This window comes from Castor canadensis, chromosome 16, assembly GCF_047511655.1.
Source record: "Castor canadensis chromosome 16, mCasCan1.hap1v2, whole genome shotgun sequence".
Classification (NCBI taxonomy): Eukaryota; Metazoa; Chordata; class Mammalia; order Rodentia; family Castoridae; genus Castor; species Castor canadensis.
In genome coordinates this window covers 7854653-7875353 of record NC_133401.1, presented here as the reverse complement: position 1 = coordinate 7875353, position 20701 = coordinate 7854653, and the positions used below count along the sequence as shown (strand labels likewise).

The following is a 20701-nucleotide window of genomic DNA, read 5'->3' as shown; positions in this document are numbered from 1 at the left end:
CCCTGCTCTAGTCACTATGAAAGGTGAATAGTCTACACACAGAGATAGCTCAAACATGGGATGCACCCCTGCTCTCCCCAACACACTTGGACTCTTACCTTTTGGATTGGCCCTTGCAAGGTTTTTCCCCAAGTACTAAATGTTATAAGAGAGCCATTTTTGGGACCTGTGCACAGCCATACTTTGTATCACGCATCCACCAACAGATCAGATGTTAAATCAGCTCCTATGCTTCCAGGTTAATGAGATTACTGATAAGTGATACTAAAAGTCCCGGAGTAAAAAAAAACAAAAACAATACAGACTACATTTGTCATAAAAGTGGAGTGATGGGTCTTATCCTAGGAGCCTGCTTAATATTACCTTGCCTGGTCCCCCTGATATTGTGGTCAGGACCATTATACAGGCCACCACCACGTCTGACTCTCATTTTTTATTTAAAAAACATCTCTTCCAGGCAGTATATTGTTGAATTTCACTTTTTCTTTTTTAAAATCCTGTATGGCAATCTTTCTCTGGAATGTTTAGTGCATTTACACTTATGTAATTATTCATTTCATTGGATTATTGTTTACTATTTTGTTGATTTCAATTTGACCCATTTTTAAATTCAACACTTCTCCTACATTCCTGTTTGGTTTTGTTTTTAGAGACAAGTTCTAGCTACGTAGCCAAGGCTGGCCTTGAACCCATGGTTCTTCCAGCCCTTTTTGAGAGTTAATCAAAGGGCTCTTAGATGTTGTTCCAGGAATTGATATAGAGATACTTATTTCACACAGTCTGCTAAGAATATTGTACCACTTGATATAAATACAATAACCTGTGCCAATCACCTATGTACCTTTCTTTGACTGTGCCAATCAATCATTTATCTACTTTCTTTGTTCTGCTATGGTCATACATATTTCAGTCACATATATATATATATATATATATATATATATATTTTTTTTTTTTTTTTTTTTTTGGCTGTACTGGGGTTTGAACTCAGGGAGTACATCTTGAGCCACTCTGCCAGCCCTTTTTGGTGATTTTTTTTGAGATAGGGTCTCATGAACTATTTGCCCAGGCTGGCTTTGTTAACTCAATCTTCCTGATCTCTGCCTCCTGAGTAGCTAGGATTACAAGCGAGAACTCAGGAACATAGATTTTGACTGCACCACACAGTATTGTATTTTGCTGTAAATGCTCATGTATTTTAATAAAATGTATTTCCTTTTTCTGATGCTGTTCCTTCATTTCTGTAGGTCCATTTTCCCATCTAATATCAACTCCTTTCAGCCAGAACAACTTCCTTTAACATTTTCTCCACTAACTTTTTCATTTATCTGAAAATAACTTCATTTCACCTTCTTAAAAGGACATTATCTCTAGAGATTGAATTCTGAGTTAACTTGCTTTCTTTAATACATTGCTCCATTGCTTTTTGGTATTGTAGGGATTTGGGAAGACATGGGTGCAGCCATCTTGAATCATAACAGCCATGATTACCCCTGAGGAACCCTGGTCAGGTATCCCCACAGAGTTTCCCAGCATACTATAATAAAAAAAAATAATTAGAGTGGAACACTGGCCTTCACTTCTGGATCCTGGCACCGTCAGCACCAGGAATGTGCCTAGTCTTTGATGTTAGCTTGAGATAAACCAGGTACCTTCTGGCTTGGATGCAGTTCACTTTGTCCTGACTACTCTATCTGGCCCCTCCTTGTGACCCAAACACAGGTCTTACTGCCTGTCTTGCTGCCACTAAGGACCACACTTAGGACAGTTCTCAAGAAATTGTGCTCTGTGTAATCCTGTCTCTACCTCTGTAGCAGAGAGGAGGACCAGAAGAAAACAGTCGAGGCCTGAGTCCAGAGAAAGTAGCAGTGAGGTAGGGATGGCATAGCAGAGAGATAAAATCTGAGTAATCTAAACATGAGGAAGGTCACATAGCACCAGGGAGGGGAAAGTCACATAGCACTAGGATAAAATAGCCAATAAAATTAAATATAACCATCTAAGGATTAGACCTTGCTTTTTGCTTCTGTTACCTGCTTGCAAGGTCATATAAGGTGAGACCCCTTTGTTCTCAGGATTCAGCCTTTGGACACGAGTCTTCTGAGTCTGTGCTGGCACAATAAAATGCTGCTTCCTGCTAATTACCTCAAGAGTCCCATATCTCAGCCAGCAAACTCCTGCAACATTTCTTGGGGGCTCGTTATCCAGGATTGTGGAGATGGTGAGTTATCACCTCCCTTGTCACTGGGGTGTGTCCCCCTGGACCACTGGGAGGGGATCCCACCAGGTGCCAATGGACAGCTTGATCCGGAGGGGGATTCATCCTCTGGGTGAGTCAGGGTAAGGGCCTCGGATGCACAATGGAAACCAGTGAGGCACAGAAACCAGTAAGGAGAGGGAAGCACCACTCATCAGACTGGTAAGAACATGGGTTCAAATTCAGGCCTGCCCCAGGAGGCAGAAGGGGAGCCTGATCACCTCCCAATGGGACACCCTAGTAACTACCATTTTTGGGGTGAAACCATGTCTCTCAGGTTCAGAGAGCGGTATGGAAGTACAGTGCTGTATAAGAGTAAATGAAAATGAGAGCTGAGACACAGCCCAGCTGCAAAGTTAGTGAGGAGTTCCCTTCTGCTGTGTGTCTGTCTGACAGTCTGGTAATGGGAGGATATGGGTAGAAATCAGAGTAAGCACACTCCCTTGGAGTGTATGATTAATAACTTTAAAAAGGGATTTAATGGAGACTATGGAGTTAAGTTAATTCCTAACAAGCTAAAGGTCCTTTGTGAAGTAGGTTGGCCTGCTTTTGGTGTAGGATGGCCCCCAGAAGGGTCACTAGAAAAAACTGTGATTAATGAAGTTTACATAGTAATTGTGGAAAAAAAAAAAACAACCTAACACTCAGGAGGATGGGAAAAGCCAATAGGCTAAAAGTGGTCTTCAAATACCAGACTTCGTTGTTTATTTAAGTTCAGGTAGCAATTTAATGGGCAGACTGAGGAGGAATCAGAGTCTTTCAGTCTTGATGGGTAGCTGTGATGCCCCAGTTTGCACATCTTCACCCAAAATGGGCATCCTGAAGGAGAACTGAGGCTCAGCACTAACTGACCTCTTACAAAAATTAACACCTGAAGGATGGACTTCCCCTGATACATAAGATCTGGTCTGACTTGAAAGAAAAGGAATGTTGCAGAAGGCTTGAAAATGTAGAGTGAGGGAAGTGGAGGAATGGAAACAAAATTGGGATGATGTCTTCATGGATGAAGTGAAGAGAGAGAGAGGGGAGAAAGAGGGGAGAGAAAAAGAGGGGAGAGAGATAAAAAATAAAATGTCATCATAAAATGTTTAGAGACAGAAAAGGACAAAAGGTTTAATACACTCCTTCAGTTGAGTTTTCATGTCTTAAAAATAAAAAGTAAATAAAAAACAATTTAAGATTATTAAAATATGCCAGAAATACTGAATTTGCTGGCAACTTTACTTCTAGAGAGCATAAACAAGGAGAACCTATTTAAAGGGTAAAAAGAAAAGGAGCAACTTTGACTGCTGCTGGTTAAAAAAAAAAAACTGTTCCAAAAGGTTGGTACAAGCTTGGTCTGTTATTGAGGCAGTCATGAGATGCTTATGTTTCCCTTGCTAATGGCTGGTCAGATTATGCATCCATCTAATGTGTGCTCACAGTGTGTGTGTGTGTGTAAGCATCTTCAAAATGGTTCTTAAAATGCTGCTATAAGGTTAATATGATACTCAAGGTATCAAAAAAAACAGGGTATTTATTTTAAAGATCTCTGTTATAAACTGCTTAGGCTTTTTACACATAAATATATAAACATCTTGAAAAGAGTTCTTATTATAGAGTCAATGTAAAAATTATTACTCTGTTCTGCTGCTACTTTTTAAGAAAACAGGTTTTCAAACTTATTTCAATCAGGTCTCACTAAAATGCAGGCATTCAGGGGTTAACACTCCAGCTCAGACCAGAAGAAAAAAAAAAGAATGAAAAAAAGGGGGGCCACAGACTACAACAAAAATCTTGGAATTTGGGCAGTTAAAGAAATGACCTTCACATGTTTCATTCTGCCATAATTACAATCTAAAATTTAATTCTCTCTTATAATACAGGGGTCTATTAACAAATGGGCTTTCTATAAATTGTTTTATACAAAAAATAATTTTAAGGTTGCTTTCTTTCTTTAGATAAGGTTCTAAGTTAAAAGATTTTATAAATTAATTTCAACAAGCAGCATGATATTAAAGATGATTTTTTTTAAAATAAAAGGATAAAAAATACTTTAAAAAAGAATAAAGACAAGCTCCCCCAGGGAATACAAAATAAGTTGTCATAAAGGTGCAGAGTAAGTAAAATCTAAGAGTTACATTAAAGGTTTTATAAGGTGAAAATGTAATGTACTGATATTCAACTTAAACTTAATTCTCTAAGCTCATAACAACAAGAGTATCTTTAAAATATTGTATTGTTCTTGGTAACATTTACAAAAAATAATCTTAAAAATGGTTGTTGTTTAATTAGATAACCGTCAGGAATTTTGGGTGCAACAGATTAAATCCACAAGTTTGTCAAGACAAGAGTTTATTAAAACACAGAGAGACAAGAGGCAGCTGAGCACAGGGAGTACTGCTGCACTGATATAAAGGTTGAGACAGATTTACTTATGCAAAGCCAAAATGCACCCTCCAGATAGGATAAAAAAAAAAAACTCAAAAAGGAGCACTACACTGAAAGTCAAGACCTCCAGCTTTTATTGGACTCAACAGAGTGAAGATGTTAGTCCTACTCTTTCCACATGGCAGGTGGAGGGAATTTTTGCCCTGGGATGGCCAGATTAAGCCTGTTATTTTAGGGGGGCTCCACTGACTACAGGTTGAGGGGATCCTGCTGTATGTCATGAGCCATCTGTTAATGTCAACAATCTGGGATGTGATCCCTTATCAACATCTGAGCCATGATTCTTGGCCACTATGTTTCCTAACTCCACACTCAGTCCCCATAAATATTTACCTGTGTTCTCTGGTGATTTTTGTTGGGGTTTTAACTACTAAGGTAACTGAGTCATGTTCATTTAGGAGTTGGTTTATGTTGGGATTAACAATGAAAACAGCCATGTTAGGGCTAGACTCCTCCCCCTTGCAGATGGCTCACCTTTATCTCCCTGGATACATGCCAAGGACAGCTGGGCAGACAGTGACCTAACTACAACTTCTCTTTCTTGGTTGCCCAGCAACAATATCCCTTAGTGACCTTCCTGGTACTTTTCCATTAGCCGCCCCCCCCCCCATCTAGCCCAAGCCTGTGTATGGCAATGGGCTCTAGCTTTCTTGCTGGGGTCCCCTCCACAGGGCTCCTGCCTAAACAATAAACCCTGTACTGGTGTTTGAGCCATCTCTCTGTCTCTTCCATGCCCCTTATTTTCTAACAGTTTATATAAAACTTTCTAGATGAACTCATGGTTAAACAACTGTTGTCTTGGGTGATTCTAATACAGTTGGTGCCCTATATGTGTCTGTGATTAGGCTATTTGGGTTTACTAAAACTGTTCTTTACCCCTACAACTGACAAAAATCTAAGATTTTACTTCAAGAACAACTAAACTAAGATGTATATGTAACCTCTATAGAGCTGTGATGCTGTTGCTGTTTCCTATATATTAAATATATTTATGTTTTTCAAGTATATCAAGCCTTCTAAAATACAAAATTTAGATAAACATGGTAACAAAAAGTTAATGGTAATGATACACTGTTCTGTTAGTTGCTAAATTGTCCATCAAAATTTTAACCATGATTCTTAAGTTTTTGTCATTACAGTTCTGATCCTTCTGGGACATTTACAATCAAGTCCATAAAAAAAAAAAAGACTCTAAAAACTACTTAGTGTCAACCAGGTTAGCTTTTTAGACATCTACTTTTGTTGGATTTTGTTTTGTATTGTCCTTGCTAGAAGCCCACTGCCTAAGAACCACTCCTTCTAAGCCTCTTTGTTGCTTCAATTTGGCCAAAAGGGTGTAGTTGGCACTGACTCCCATCTGATCTTCTCGTTATTCCCTCCTGACGTGGGACCAAAACCAACCAAACAAACAAAATCCAGGAAAAAGCAAATCCTGATGATGACCAATCAAGAAAGATCTTCAGTCTACAGCCATCCACCCTGAACGCACCCGATCTCATCTGATCTTGGAAGCTAAGCAGGGTGAGGCCTGGTTAGTACTTGGATGGGAAACAGATCTTCAGAGGAGACTGCTCAGAGACAAGCAGTTTGGAGACAAGGGGGGAATGCCATCAAAGTTCCAGTGGAGTTACTGGAGCCAGACCGCTCAAAAATAACCAAGGCCAAGAGGGTTAAAGAAATGGTTCTTATACATGTGTGACCATCTGGCATTAAAGCCCTTCCAGACACAAACTCCTACACATGTCCTTTGATACTTAAAGATGGTGGTCTTAACTTTTTTTAAACAATTAGTTTTCTTGGACATATACACCAACAGTATATTGTTGCCAAGGTAATTCTACTCAGTTTAAAAAAAAAGACATTGGGTTAAAAAAAAAAACAAAAACCTAAAATGTCCACCCATTAAAACCCCATTGGAGGGGCTCTTTTGTTGTTATCTTGTCTACTATTCCCACCATAGTTAAAGTAGCAGTGATTGCTCCTTGGATCACCACAGTCGAGTCAAGACGACTTCTCTCGAGTGGGAGTGCATCCCTGATCAGCTTCACCATGCACGATCACCCTCCAGAACCTGAGCGCCCTCCCTCGGCAGGACTCCGCTTCCCAGGGAACAACAGGGGACCAAGAACAAAGAGATAACAGCCCTTCTCTAGTCACCCCACCCCCCCCACCCCCCCACCCCCCCCCCCGGCCCGCAAGCTGACTAGTCTATGCACAGCAAAAGCTTGAGGAGTCAACTCTCCAACTGGACAAACAGGTTGTTTTTCACCCCAGTTATATCACTGTAATGCATTGTCACCCCTTGTCTGTAGCTGCTGCTGTAGTTCTCACCCTAGACTTCGCCAAGACAGAAGTCTTGACAGAAACCGCCCCAAGATTGATCTCTTGGTGAAAGGTTTTATTAGCTCTCTTCTACCTCTTTTGAACAGGATGGATAATTACTGTTTATTGTTACTGGTCTGGTTTAACAGAGGGCTAAATACACAGCTGTCCTCCACAAGGGGAAAGCTGCCCCTAACTGCACTCCTGGCATCTGTGACCCTGTAAATTTCACTGTGCTTAAGCCATCTGGTTAAACACGGGAGAAAGTAATTAATATAAAAATAAATAAAAAGGGTCTTGACCCTTAGAGTCTGATACACCTCAAATTAGTAACTGTTACCCATGAGAGCTCCTCATACCAAGTTTTTCACTCCATTTATAAGGAGATAAACAGTAAATTTTCCATCTCTGCCAAAGCTAAAAACTTGTTCCTCTCACTGGCTGAGTCTCTAGGCCAGACGCTAAATGTCACTTCATGCTATATTTGTGGGGAGACCAACATGGGAGACCACTGGGCTTGGGAAAAAGATGATAAATGGCCTTACATGTAATGATGTTATGAAAATACAAACCCCTAAATTAAGATGATGCTCTTTGACTCTAGATGGGTCTAAACATCAAAGGGGGAATAATGTAGCAGGGAGGAGGATCAGAAAGAAAACAGTCTAGGCTTGAGTCCTGAGAAAGTAGCAGGGTGGTAGGGACAGCATAGCAGAGAGATAAAACCTGAGAAATCTGAACATGAGGAAGGTCACATAGCACCAGGAAGGGGAAAGTCACGTAACATTGGGATAAAGTAGCCAATAAAATTAAATATAACCATATATGGATTAGACCTTGCTTTTTGTTTCTGTAACCTGCTTGCAAGGTTATATAAGGTGAGACCCCTTTGTTCTCAGGGCTCAGCCTTTGGACATGAGTCCACTGAGTCCGTGCTGGCACAATAAAACGTTGCTTCCTGCTAATGGCCTCAGAGTCCCATATCTCATCTAGCACCTGCAATACCTCTTCAGTCTCTCCACATCTTGGGGCCATGGTGTTCACATACACTGGTTTTCCCAGAACAGGCATCTAATATCTCTGGTGAGATGTCAACCTGATTTATATTTTCCAATGTTACCGATTGTTCATCTCTAAAAGATTTTATATTTATCAAATTTGGGGGAATCTTTGTGGATTTTGGTCCTACCATATTCTATCAATCCTCTGATTCTAGAACTGTAAATATCAGGTCACTTAATATTATTCCACAAGTGCCTAAAGCTTTTTATTTCCTTTTTTCAATCTTATTCCTTTTGTATTTCATATTGGATAATTATGATCTATCATGAAAATCATTTGTCCTTTCTCCCCATGCTTCTCATCTGCATCTAGGTCCACTCAGTGAAATTTTTTGTTTCAGATTTTCAATTATAGGGCTTTTGACCCAGCTCTATTTTATAGTTTTATTTTTCTGCTAAAGTTGCTGACCATTGATTCATTATTCTGACATTTTCCATTAGGTTACTGAACATTCTTTTTGAGTGAGACTGGGTTTTGAACTCAGAGCTTCATGGGTCAAAGCACACACTCTATGCTTGAGCCACACATTCAATCTATTTTGCTCTGGTTATTTTAGAGATGGGAGCCTCAAAAACTATTTTCCTGGGGCTACCTTGAATTGGGATCCTCTTGATCTCAGCCTCCCCAATAACTGGGATTACAGGTGTGAGCCACCCGTGCCTGGCTTCCCTGCCAGTTCTAATAGCTGGGTAATCTCAAATTTTGTTTCTACTGGTTGCTTTTTTCCTGCTTATAGATCACATTTTCCGGCTTTTTTGAATGCCTAGTAATTTTTATTGCAGGTTGTACGTTGTGGATACTGTGTTTGTGAAGAAGTTAGATTTCATTATCTGGCTTTCAAGATGATGATAATAACCAGCTTGTTTATTGGGTACATCAGGTTGATCTCTTCCGGGCTTATTTCTGGAACATCTAGAGTAGGGCTATACTCTTAAGGTCACACATTAGCTTCATAATTGCTAAAGATCAATTGTTAAAGTATTCATAAACATTGTTATATTCTTATGATTTTGTTTCAAACTAGCTGGTCCTTTCTCAGATGGAAATTGTGGGAAGGCACAAAGAAGCTCCTGCAGTTATTCCTGGCCCTTAGTGGGTATTTTCAGGTGGTGGGGTGGAGGACAGAGGGCAGTAGCAATCTGCTCTGGGCCTTTCACAGCCAGGGCCGGGAATTCGCTTGGGGGTCCTGCCCGAGGCCCCTGACAGCTAGGACTGTGGCCTGGGGTTGGACCAGAGGCAATGATTTAGTGTTGCAGCCCCTTGGCGCTCCAGACAGATCAGTCTGAGAGATCCTGACCAGCTGCTCTCACTTTTACTTTCTCTTGCTGAAGCCATCGCCAGTTCCCACCTCTCCTGTTTCAGGTGAGCCCTGTCAGCTGTGCTCTCCAGAGTCTACTCCCGCCTGGTGGTCACTCAGCTCAGGAACCACACTGGCCTTACTGCTGAAGACAGCTTCCTACCTGCCACTGCTGCTGCTTCTCTTCTTTATCTTCATGTATCAGCAAAGGTTGCACTTGAGTGGAAGCCTTTATTGGGACCTGACGTGGTAACACCACACAGGGAAGAAAGGATTGTGCATCCCAGCAGCTCAAAAACGAATGAGGCAGTCTGCTTATATAGCCAGAAAGGGGCGCGGACAAGGATGTCTGCACCAATCACGGCTGTCCTCTCATGAGTATGCCAATCAGGGTACAGTCCATTATGCAAATGAGGGATTGTGTCGTCACAGGTCTTCTGTTGAGTCAAAGCGCCCCCTCCGGCCTGGGTGGGCGTGGCAGTTGTGGCAGTTGGTCTTTCCTTAGGCTGAAGTCAGGTTACCAGCCGCTTGCTGGGGCGGTGCCATCTGGAGCTGGAGTCATACTTAGGTTGCGCAAGACTTTCTGCCTTGCTGACTATTCTTTGCTTAAAGCAGCCAGGGCTCCAGAGAAGGGGCTAGCGGCTGCCAATTAGGGAGTGAAGTCTCCCCAGACCCAACGACTCAGCGCATTTAAAGGAAAACTTTCAAAAAGGTGATTGATTAGAACAAAGATATCAGAACTGTGAGAAATACGCTCACCTGTCCAAACGCAAAGAATGGACTCAGAGACAACGTGAAGTACAGCAAAAAGTGAGAATTTAATGATGGTCTTGCAAGATTGGGTGTCTGGTAAGCCAGGTACAACCAGGAAGGTTACAGTAGGCGTTTTACCCAGCTCGCAGGTCCCTCCCCCGTTCCTCATCGGCTGAGCGCTAAGCTGGGTACAAGGCTTCCTGAATGTCGCGCTCAGCTTTATTATTTCCTATTGGGTGATTTTTAAGTATGCCTCTCTTGGCAATGGCCCAATTTGAGAAGCGGACTTATGTCTCCTCCTCCCTTTCTGTCTTTATGCCAGAAAGGCCTCACGGTGATATGTGCTTTCTGGCACTTAGGTAGTTTTTACCTAGTTCATTTTATCATGACCCCGCCCCCAGCACCTTGTGTGAGATTCTCCCGGTGAATGCAAGCTTTTCCGTTCAGGGTTAAATGCCTTGAAAACGGACCACCACCGCCTGTACTTCTAATAACAAATACCTTAAACAGTACTTAACTGGTGCTCTAACAATGCTTACCTCCTGTCCCAGTGCTCCAGGGAGAGGTACAGGTCCCTACCATCTGTTTCAGTTGGATATGAAGTGTTTTCCCCAAAGGCTCCTATGTTAAGTCTTGGTCCCCAGCTGGTGACGCTACTGAGGAGTGAATGGGTCATAAGGAGTCTGACCTCACCATTCATTGATTCGTTGATCGGAGGTGGTGGACAATAGGCGGTGAGGGGCAGACTTGGAGGTGGGCCACAGGGAAGGGGATGTCCTGGGAGGGTAGACCTTGTGCTCAGCCCCTTCTCTCAATCCCTGTCTGCCGTGATTAGCTCAGGCCTGGCAGCAATGGAGTCAGCCGGCCAAGGGCTGAAACCTCTGAAACTGTGAGCCAATAAACTTTTCCTTCATTTAAATTGTTTCTCTCAGGTATTTTGTCACAATAAAAAAACTTTTTTCCTATTCTTTTGTTTTGTTTAGCAGAGGTAATCTGGGCTCCATGTAGGGAAATTACAGCATGTTTTATAGTGATGGGAATAATACAGTGGAGAAAAACTCAAAAGGGAGGGACATGAAGGAAAATTGCTGAGCAAGTAATGCCTCTGAAGAGAAGGGATGAGAAGCAGCATCCAAGAGTCGGGGCTGAATTAGAAAGGGCCACAGAGGGCTAACCATAGGGAAGACAGTGTGTGCGGTACAGGAATGATGCCCAGGGAGGTGCAGTGATGCCATTCACACATACTTTTGACTTAGTTTTTTCGTGGGACTGGAGTTTGAACTCAGAGCTGTGCACTTACCAATACAGGCACTCACCACTTGAGCCACTCCACCAGTCGAATTTTGTGATGTTTTTTTTCCAGATAGTCTCAAAAACTATTTTCCCAGGCTGGCTTCAAACCTTGATCCTCCTGATCTCTGCCTCCTGAGAAGCTAGTGAAACATCAGTCCCTGGCTAAGAGTAATTTTTTACCCATTCAAATATGTGACTGTCCCGATGCTACTGATCTCCATTCCCCAACCGTAGGGAAGAGAACCCTTAATACAAACCAGATGACCACATGTACATCGGTCTTTTTCAGGAGCCTTTATTTTATTCCATTGATTTATTCATTCTTGTACCAATACCATATTGTGTTAATAACTACAGTACTTATCACATTAACACATTCAAAGAGAAAAACATTACATTAATATGCCAAAATGGCATCTGACAATAGGCATTTCTAATAAAAAGTTAAAGAAGAATTTCAGGAAAAAATTGAGAAAAGTATCTCACTCCTAGAGTAAACATTACACTAAGTGATTTCCATTAAATTTGGGGGCATGACTAGATGCCTACTACCACCACTAATACTAAATCTTGTTCTGGAGGGTCTCTATATAATAAGATAAGTAATAAAATAATTGCTATAAATATTCAGGAAAAAAAACATCTATTTGCATTTGACAAAACTGGTGGCCTAGAAAACCAGGAATCTAGTATAAATAAAATTTAAAAGATTATTGACTGTTTAAAGTATCTTCTATAATAATGAAAGCTATCAAAGTATCCATATTTAAAAATTCAATTTGATAATATCACCATAACTACAGATATAAGCTCATAAGCCCATCACTTATATTAATTAAGGGATTGTTATCTGGAATTTCATTTTTAACAATGTCACAATTCTGCTATGCATGGTGGCACATGCCTGGATGCCCAGCACATAGGAGGCTGAGGCAGGTCAGCCTGTATTACGTAGTGAATTCTAGTCTAGGCCAGTCTGGGCAACTCAGCAAGACCGTCTCAAAAACATTTCTTAAATGAATTTTCTTAAATATAAAAGGAACATGAGTAAGACATGAATTAGCACTTATATTATTTAGTCATGAAGGAAATGTTTAAAGGTCCTCATCATTAACCAGGAAAATATTAGAATAGGTACCAGGCATGTGGATACAAGGAAGTATTTCACTGATTAAAAGCAGTGTAAACTGGGACTACAATCATAGTCTCCACTTGTGTGGAAATATTGAGTGAGGTTTAGAGTGACTATAAACTGACAGAGGGCTGCTTTTTCATAAATACCTTAGAAAAATTCTTGCCAATCATAGCAAGAAACACAGATACTCAATAAGGCATTTTTTCACAGTGTGATATTGTATTTAGCCTAAATATCGACCATTAAAAGTTTTAAGTACATATATATATATTATATATATAAATATATATAATATAAATATATATATTTATATATAAATATATATATATTTATATATATAAAAAGATAGAGCTAGTGAGTTTTCTATCCCATTGAAAAGCACCTTTTTTTTTAGGGGGGGGTAGTGCTTGGGTAGAACCCAGGGCCTCACACATGCTATACAAGTGCTTTACCATTGAGTTAGCCTCAAAAACCTTGCAAAAGCACCACTTTAATTTAAAAAATAAAAGTAGCTGACATGATGTAAGCTGCTTTCCTTGCCACGCAGGTAACAACTGTCTGTGGTAGTGTCGTATTGCTGCTATGTCCATCCTTCTGCTTACAGCAGCATCTGCCAAAGCAGAACTGTATCTGCAATAGGTGGCAACAGTGAAGACTGAGACACACTGGTTTAGACATTTTCTTTGTTAGTCTTTTGATAGGCACTTAATATAATTCCCTCCAAGAAATATGGTGTACAAAACTCCCATACGTGTTTGACCAAATCATTTTCTTTAAGCACCATTAAGAACTAGGGTTCTGTAGATACTTTTAGAAATTTTGTCCTGTCTCAGGACACTTCTGTTGAACTGAAAATGTTATGAGAGGAGAAACACATTGACCTAATAGCAAAATCTAATTTCATTAGAAGACTTAAAATGTGTTACATTTTGCTGTTTACAAGTACTTCTTTTGCCCCATCTGTTTAAAAATTTTAAAGAATTTGAAATCCTAAGTGGGAAAGGCATATTATTCTATATGATGAGTCATCAGTGACAATTGCCTAATCTCAGAAAAAATAGACTTGTTTGTGCAAATCTTAACATATGTCAGTGGCATTAGAGAGATTTGGTTGAAAACAGTTGTGGCAATACTTGTCATTTTATTGAAGTTGCTGAGGTTTAGCTTTGTCCCCCAAAGTTCATGTGTCAGAAACCTACCACCAATAGGACAGTGTGAAGAGGTGAGACCTTTGAAAGTGATTAGGCCACAAGGGCTGTCTTCATAACTGGATTGATGCTATTATCACAAGAGTGGGCTCTTTATAAAAAGACAAGTTTGCTCCTTTCTCTCTCATCCTTACTCTGCCCTTCCACAGTGGGATGAGAGGGCCAAAAGGACTTCATCAGGTGCCAACCTCTCAATTTTGGACCTTTCAGCCACCAGAACTACAGATCAATTAATTTCTGTTCTGTGGGTTTTTGAGACAGGGTCTTGTTATGTAGTTCAGACTAGCCTCTAATTCATTACCCTCCTGCCTCAGCCTCCTGAAGGCTGGAAGTACAGGTGTGCAACACCACACCTGGTTATGGTATTCTCTCACAGCAGAAGGTAATGTTTTTAATGTTGAATTCCTATTTTTCTTATGCATTGTTCATTCTTTTAGTAAAGTTGATGAAGCTAACATAAATGAGAACACTAAGAGAAATAATATAAAGATACTGTGGGAGACTGCAAGTGGTGGTTCACACCTATAATCCCAGCTAATTGGAGGGGCAGATAGGGAAGACGGTGATTCAAGGCTAGTATAGGAAAAAAGGTTAGAGACCCCATCTCAATCAATAAACCAGGAGATGGTCAAGTGCCAGTGGCTCTAACCTGTAATCCTAGCCATTTAAGAGGCAGAAATCACCGCTCTCTGGATTTGTGGTTCAAAGCTAACCCAGGCAATTAGTTTGGAAGACCCTATCTCAAAAACTCCCAACGCGAAACAGGGCTGGCGGAGTGGCTCAAGTGGTGAAGTGTCTGCTTAGCAAGCATGAGGCTCTGAGTTCAAACCCCACCACCACCAAAAAATAAGGTACAAAAATACTCTTAAAATATGGCTGGCCACTGGTAGCTCACACCTGTAATCCTAGCTCCTCAGAAGGCAGAGATCAGGAGGATTATGGTTTGAAGCCAGCAAAGTCAAATAGTTACCAAGACCATATTTCAGAAAAAAACATTACAAAAAAGGGATGGCAGAGTGTCTCAAGGTGTAGGCCCTGAGTTCAAAACCCAGCACCAAGAAACAAAACAAAAACCCTAAAATCTGGATGCACAATTAAATCATAACAGGTCAGACCCCTGGGTATTCCTGGTAAGTCATTTAATGTTTTATAATTCTTTTAGATAACTGAGTTCAATTTACTGATCCTTTTTTGGGAATGTCTGTATGTATCATAAGTGAAATGGGTCCAGATTTTGCATTTGATGGGGTGTCCTCATCTAATTTTATTATTGGGATATTCTATATAGGATGATCTGGTAGAACTTTGTTAGAGGTTATCTATTCTTTAAATTTTCTGTTACCTGACAAACTCTAGGTCCTAGTTTTTAAAAAAACAAGACCACAACTACATTTTAAAATTTCCCATTGTCCTGGGTGCCAGTGGCTCCTGCCTGTAATCCTAGCTACTTGGGAGGCAGAGATCAGGAGGATGGAGGTTCAAGGCCAGCCTGGGAAAATAGTTCACGAGACCCCATCTCCAAAATAACCAGAGTGAAAGTGGACTGAAGGTGTGCTCAAGTAGTACAAGGGCTTGTTTATAATTATTAGGCTTCTCTAGACAATTCATTCTCTATTTATAAATGTTGAAGTAAGTGTATGGTTTAGTTTAAGTTTTAAAAATCTCCTTGATACAGTGCTCATGTTTCTTATCTTTCTTCCCCCCTCAATAACTGAGTTCTGTATTAATGTTCTCTTCTTTTCTTTTGCCATATAAATTACTTCCTGTACCTTCTCTTTTTAAAAATATTATCTTCCAGCTTAAATCAATACTTATTTTTGTCACCACAATTATTAATTGCCTGTTATGTGACAGGCATTGTAGATGTGGGAACAAGATGGTGAACAAGACAAATACTGATTTCTTGATCCAGGTTTTCTAAATTCATTGTTTTAAATTTTCTACCAAGTAGAGCTTTGGTGATTTTCCACAAATTTTATTTGTTGCTAAATAGGCCAAAATTTCAGGTTTGATTTTCTACCTTAAAAATTTATTATTGAAATTTTCCACTAGACGTAAAGGTAGTAAAAACAGCACAATAAATCCTATACACCCTTCATCCACATTCAACACTCAGCAACATTTTGCCAATCTTCTTTCATCCATCCTCCTCTTTTGTTCTCTAGTTGCTTCCGGGGATGCATTCTGAGAGATGCATCTTTAGGTCATTCCATCCATCACAGAGTGAATCTTTAAATCCTAAGAGGGGTGCAACACTAGGTGCTAAAATCTTATGGGACCACTGTCACATATGTGGTCCACTGTTGACAGAAATACAATTACGTGACATATGACTATTTTAAAGCAAATCACAGGGCATGATGAAATCAACCTTAAACTTTGTATAGATCTTTGGCACTCACACACATGCTATGTCATCATGTCTAACAAAATGAACAATCACTTGGTATTATTTAACACGCAATCCATGTTTACATTCCCATATCTAAAAACACTTAAGTTATCTGTCCAAATCAGATTGTATTTCCTTTCCTATATTTTCTTACTTTCTATATCCTTGATGCTCTTACACTTGAGGCCTTGATCCTAGAAAGAATACCTTTCCCTTTCCCAAAGATATGTTCAATGTTAAGAAAAAAAAAAAGTCCTGCAATGCAGTGATTTAAAAAATGAATGCAGGAGTTGTAATACAGGTAATTTAAAAAATTTCCAAATAATTTCCCTTTTGATGGGGAATGTCTCTACATAGCACAGGCTGGCCTCAAATTTACAATCCTCCTGCCTCAGCCTCTGAAGTACTAAAATTACAGGCCTGAACCATCACTGGCCTCAAATAGTTTCCTTTCATGTTGTCCTTTGCTAATTTTTAATTAAATATGGACTGGGACTAGAGAATATAGATTGTAGACTCTCTGATTATTTAACAAATTGAAAAATAATTTTATACTCTCAATATTTTAATGAGATATTTTTCATAAAAATAAGTTATTTTGGCTTCTGGAGTGGCTCAAGTGGTAGGGTACCTACCAAGCAAACATGAGGCCCCGAGTTCAATCCTAGTACTACCAAAACCCAACAAAACAAGGTATTTGAAGTTCAGTAAGGCATAAGCGTTGGTGGAAGGTATTTCTATATTCATTACTCACATCCTCCCATATGAATTCTCAAAAGAGAATTATCAAGGATAATAAAACAAAATGTAAAGGTTTATAACAGCTATTTTATTGTTTTATATGATTGTGTGGATCAGGAATTTGGGCAGGGATTCTGCTACCACCAGAAGTGCTCTACCACATGAACCACTCCACCACTCTTTTTCTGTGTTGGGTACTTTTGTGATGTTTCACTTTTTATGCCAAGGCTGGCTTTGAACTGTGACCCTCCTGATTTCTGCCTCCAGAGTAGCTAGGATTAAAGGTGTGACCCACCAGTAGCCAGCAGTGGCCAGATTTTTAACATGAAAGCTCAGGGCTTGAGAAACCCTACCAGTAAAGCCTGGATCCAGAAACTGCCACGACAGTACTTCTACTACTTTTTTTGTGGAAAAAGCAGAACAGTCCGTCCATATTCAAGGTAATGAGGATTCCATCTCTTAATGGAAAGAGTGTCAAAGAATTTGCAGCTACCTTTGCCACAGTCTTTTATCACCATCTTATAAGGGAAGAAATTACAGCCCAGGCAGTTAAGTGTCTTGATTAATAAACACAGGTAGAAAACTAATGGGATAAAGATAGTATCTCTTTTGCATGTGCTATATTACTAGGATTAGTCGTTAAAATAAATATGCTGAGGTCTGAGAATGCAGATTGGGGAACACAATGGTAAAACCCATTAAGATTCCTTTAATAGTATAAAACCTCCTATGGAAGTCAGTTACATGTATGAAACAAAAGATTATGACACTCATGGAATGTTTTGGAACACAGCATTGACAAGACTTCCTTATATTTTTGCACTATGAATCTTCAGATGATGGGTAAGGTGTGAATGCTGTCTGAAGGCCTTCTTACACTCCTTACATTCATAGGGTTTCTCACCAGAATGAATTCTCAAATGTTGAATGAGAGAAGAATTAAGTCTAAAGGCCTTTCTACATTCCTTACACTCAAAGGGTTTTTCACCAGTATGAATACTCTGATGTAGAGTAAGTTTTTGGCGCAATCTAAAAGCTTTCCCACATTCCTTACATTTATAGGGCTTCTCTCCAATATGGATACTCTGATGTTGTGTGAGTTGTGAGAGTAGTCTAAAGGCCTTCCCGCATTCCTTACAGTCATAGGGTTTAACGCCAATGTGAATACTCTGATGTGAAATAAGTTGTGAATAACGACTAAAGGCTTTCCAGCATTCCTTACATTCATAGGGTTTTTCACCAGTATGAATTCTATGATGGAGGATGAGATGATAACCACGACTAAATGTTTTTCCACACTCCTTACATTCATAGGGCTTCTCACCAGTATGAATTCTCTGATGGAGTGTTAGTTGTTGTCGAACTCTAAAGGCCTTCCCACATTCTTTACATTCATAGGGCTTCTCACCAGTGTGAAGTTTGTGATGTACTCTAAGACCAGAGCCACACAAAAAGTCTTTCCCGCATTCTTTACACTCATAGATTCTGTCGGCAGTATTAAGCTTCTGATGTCGAGTGAGGTGTGCGTACTGTCTAAAGGCCTTCCCACACTCCTTACACACATAGGGCTTCTCACCAGTATGAATCCTCTGATGGAGAGTAAGCTGTCCTCGCACTCTGAACGCCTTCCCACACTCCTTACATTCATAGGGCTTCTCACCAACGTGGATCTTCTGATGCACTCGAAGGTCGGGACCATATATAAAAGCTTCCCCACATTCCTTACATTCATAGAGTTTTTCACCAGAATGAAGCCTCTGATGTCGAGTAAGGTGCGCAGTCTGTCTAAAGGCCATCCCACACTCCTTACATTTGTAGGGTTTCTCACCAGTGTGAATTCTATAGTGAAAAGTTAGTTGTTGGCGCACTTTAAAAGCCTTCCCACATTCCTTGCATTCATAGGGTTTCTCCACAAATTGAATTCTCTGATGTGGAGGAGTAGATGAGCGCTTTTGGTAAGAGGACACTTTTTTGGATGTGATTTTCACTTGACTGAAATATCCTTCTTGATGTCCCTCTTGTCCTTCAGATTTTCTTTTGGACTCCCAATCAGTTTTTAAAGAGAGGTCCTTAAGGGCATGGTTTTTAATTCTTTCTGTTATCTTCCACTGAGACAAATTTATTTCATAAATATCATTTTCTAAAAATAACTTCTTGGTCTCATACCTAGTTTCAAAATCTAAAACAAAATAAAACAACTACATGTTATTTTCTTTTTCTAAAAGAAGTAAAATTTCTATAGAAAAGACAACAGAAGTTATTTTTAATCAAACACTGAAGTATTGTTATACAAGCAATAAAAGAAAAAAAAGCAAAAAGTACCAGTAGAAAGTAAGATTGATAATTAAGCAAGCATTTTAAGTCAGTGGTTCTTGGTTGAGGTATGGATCAGAATCACTGAGAAGCTTGTTACCAATCTAAGGTCTGAACACCACCTAAATCACCTAGATTGTGTTCTACGTTCTACGAGAACCATTAAGATTTTTCACACAATGATTCTGATGGAGATGAAGCATTAGGAATCTGTACTTTAATTTTTCAACAACACCATCTCACTCTTATGCCTGGAAAAACATCAAACTCATTGTAGTTGACAAGGTTTTGTTTACCTAAAATACACCTCAAACCACTGTCCCATTTACTTCTACCTGAGAGGTGCCCCATCAAATCTTACATGTTTCAACTTAACTTTCCTCTCTCAGGATCTGCACAGTGTGCTCTATCTCTCACAAATCTCCTGATTGGGCTCTTTGCCTGGTAGGTTCCTTCACATCCTGGGGTCTTTGACCAAAATCACTTTCTTTGATGCTTACCCTTTCATGTAACAGTACCTAAATCTATGTTGTTATTCTTCATTCATTGCCTGTGTATTATCTCTCAATTTTTAAATCATATACTTAATAATTTTTGCAGTTCTCACTGCTTTTTGTTTGTTGTTTGGGTTTTTTTTTTTTTTTTGCAGTGTCCATGCTAGGCAAGCACTCTACCACTGAGCTAGAACCCCCATTCTACTCTGCTTATCCTTAGCTATAAACCTAAAAGACAGAGCCAATCATAATTTACTCTGTAAAATAACACACCCATAGAACATAATAGATTTTGGCTCATTTATTTCTCATAGTTATATACTTGTGTTCTCTGCTTGTAATCTCTCACACTCTACACCAATGATTAAATTCATCTGAGCTAAATAAACGAATGGAAAAGGTGGCTGCATATTCATATACATCCATCCATTCTTTACACCCTCTTCTAGGCAGTGCCTTCTGCAATACCCATTTCCTCCTTCGAAAAGCTACACATGGCTTTTCCTGTGTCTCAACACTATGGCAAAACTGCTAAGGAACACCTCCCCTTACATCTGTCCATCCTAATACTCATCCACTTCAACTGAGTTTGTTTTTTCCTCTGCTTACTCTGGTTTCTCCATTCCATTGCCTCATACAAGAGGCCATTCTATATTTTCTGGAAATGTATATCACTTTTTTTTTTCTTTGTGATACTTCAGTTAAGTGGATTCAAGGTGTACACCTTGAGTCACTCCACCACTCCTTTATCATGATCATTTTTTTCGAGATAAGTTCTTGTGAACTATTTGCCTAGGTTGGCTGTAATCCTGATCTCTGCCTCCTAAGTAGCTAGAATTACAGGCCTGAGCACCCAGCCATCACTGATTTTTCAACCAGGGAAACATGTTTATATGTTGGGAAAATTATTTTGAAATCCTAGAGTGAAAAAAGAAGAAATGTGACATGATAGTAACTCAGCAATGGAGACAAAAGCTTTTGCAGTCATTTGAATGTGAAGGACT

The 20701-nt window shown here is 39.7% G+C and overlaps 1 protein-coding gene across 9 annotated transcripts in view; it reads right to left on the bottom strand.

Moving 5' to 3' along the window:
• Positions 1 to 20701, bottom strand: part of LOC109678509 (uncharacterized) — a 171492-nt gene that overhangs the window by 57360 nt on the left and 93431 nt on the right. For 3 of the 9 annotated variants that reach the window (XM_020154029.2, XM_074058337.1, XM_074058338.1), the window contains exon 5: positions 15582 to 19069. The exons of 5 other annotated variants lie outside the window; for them this stretch is intronic. In XM_020154029.2, the coding sequence (XP_020009618.1) occupies positions 17700 to 19069 (1370 nt within the window). In that variant the 3' untranslated portion in view covers positions 15582 to 17699. Of the gene's footprint in view, positions 1 to 15581; positions 19070 to 20701 lie in introns of those variants that run through there. One more of the 9 variants, XM_074058348.1, reaches the window with a different exon arrangement.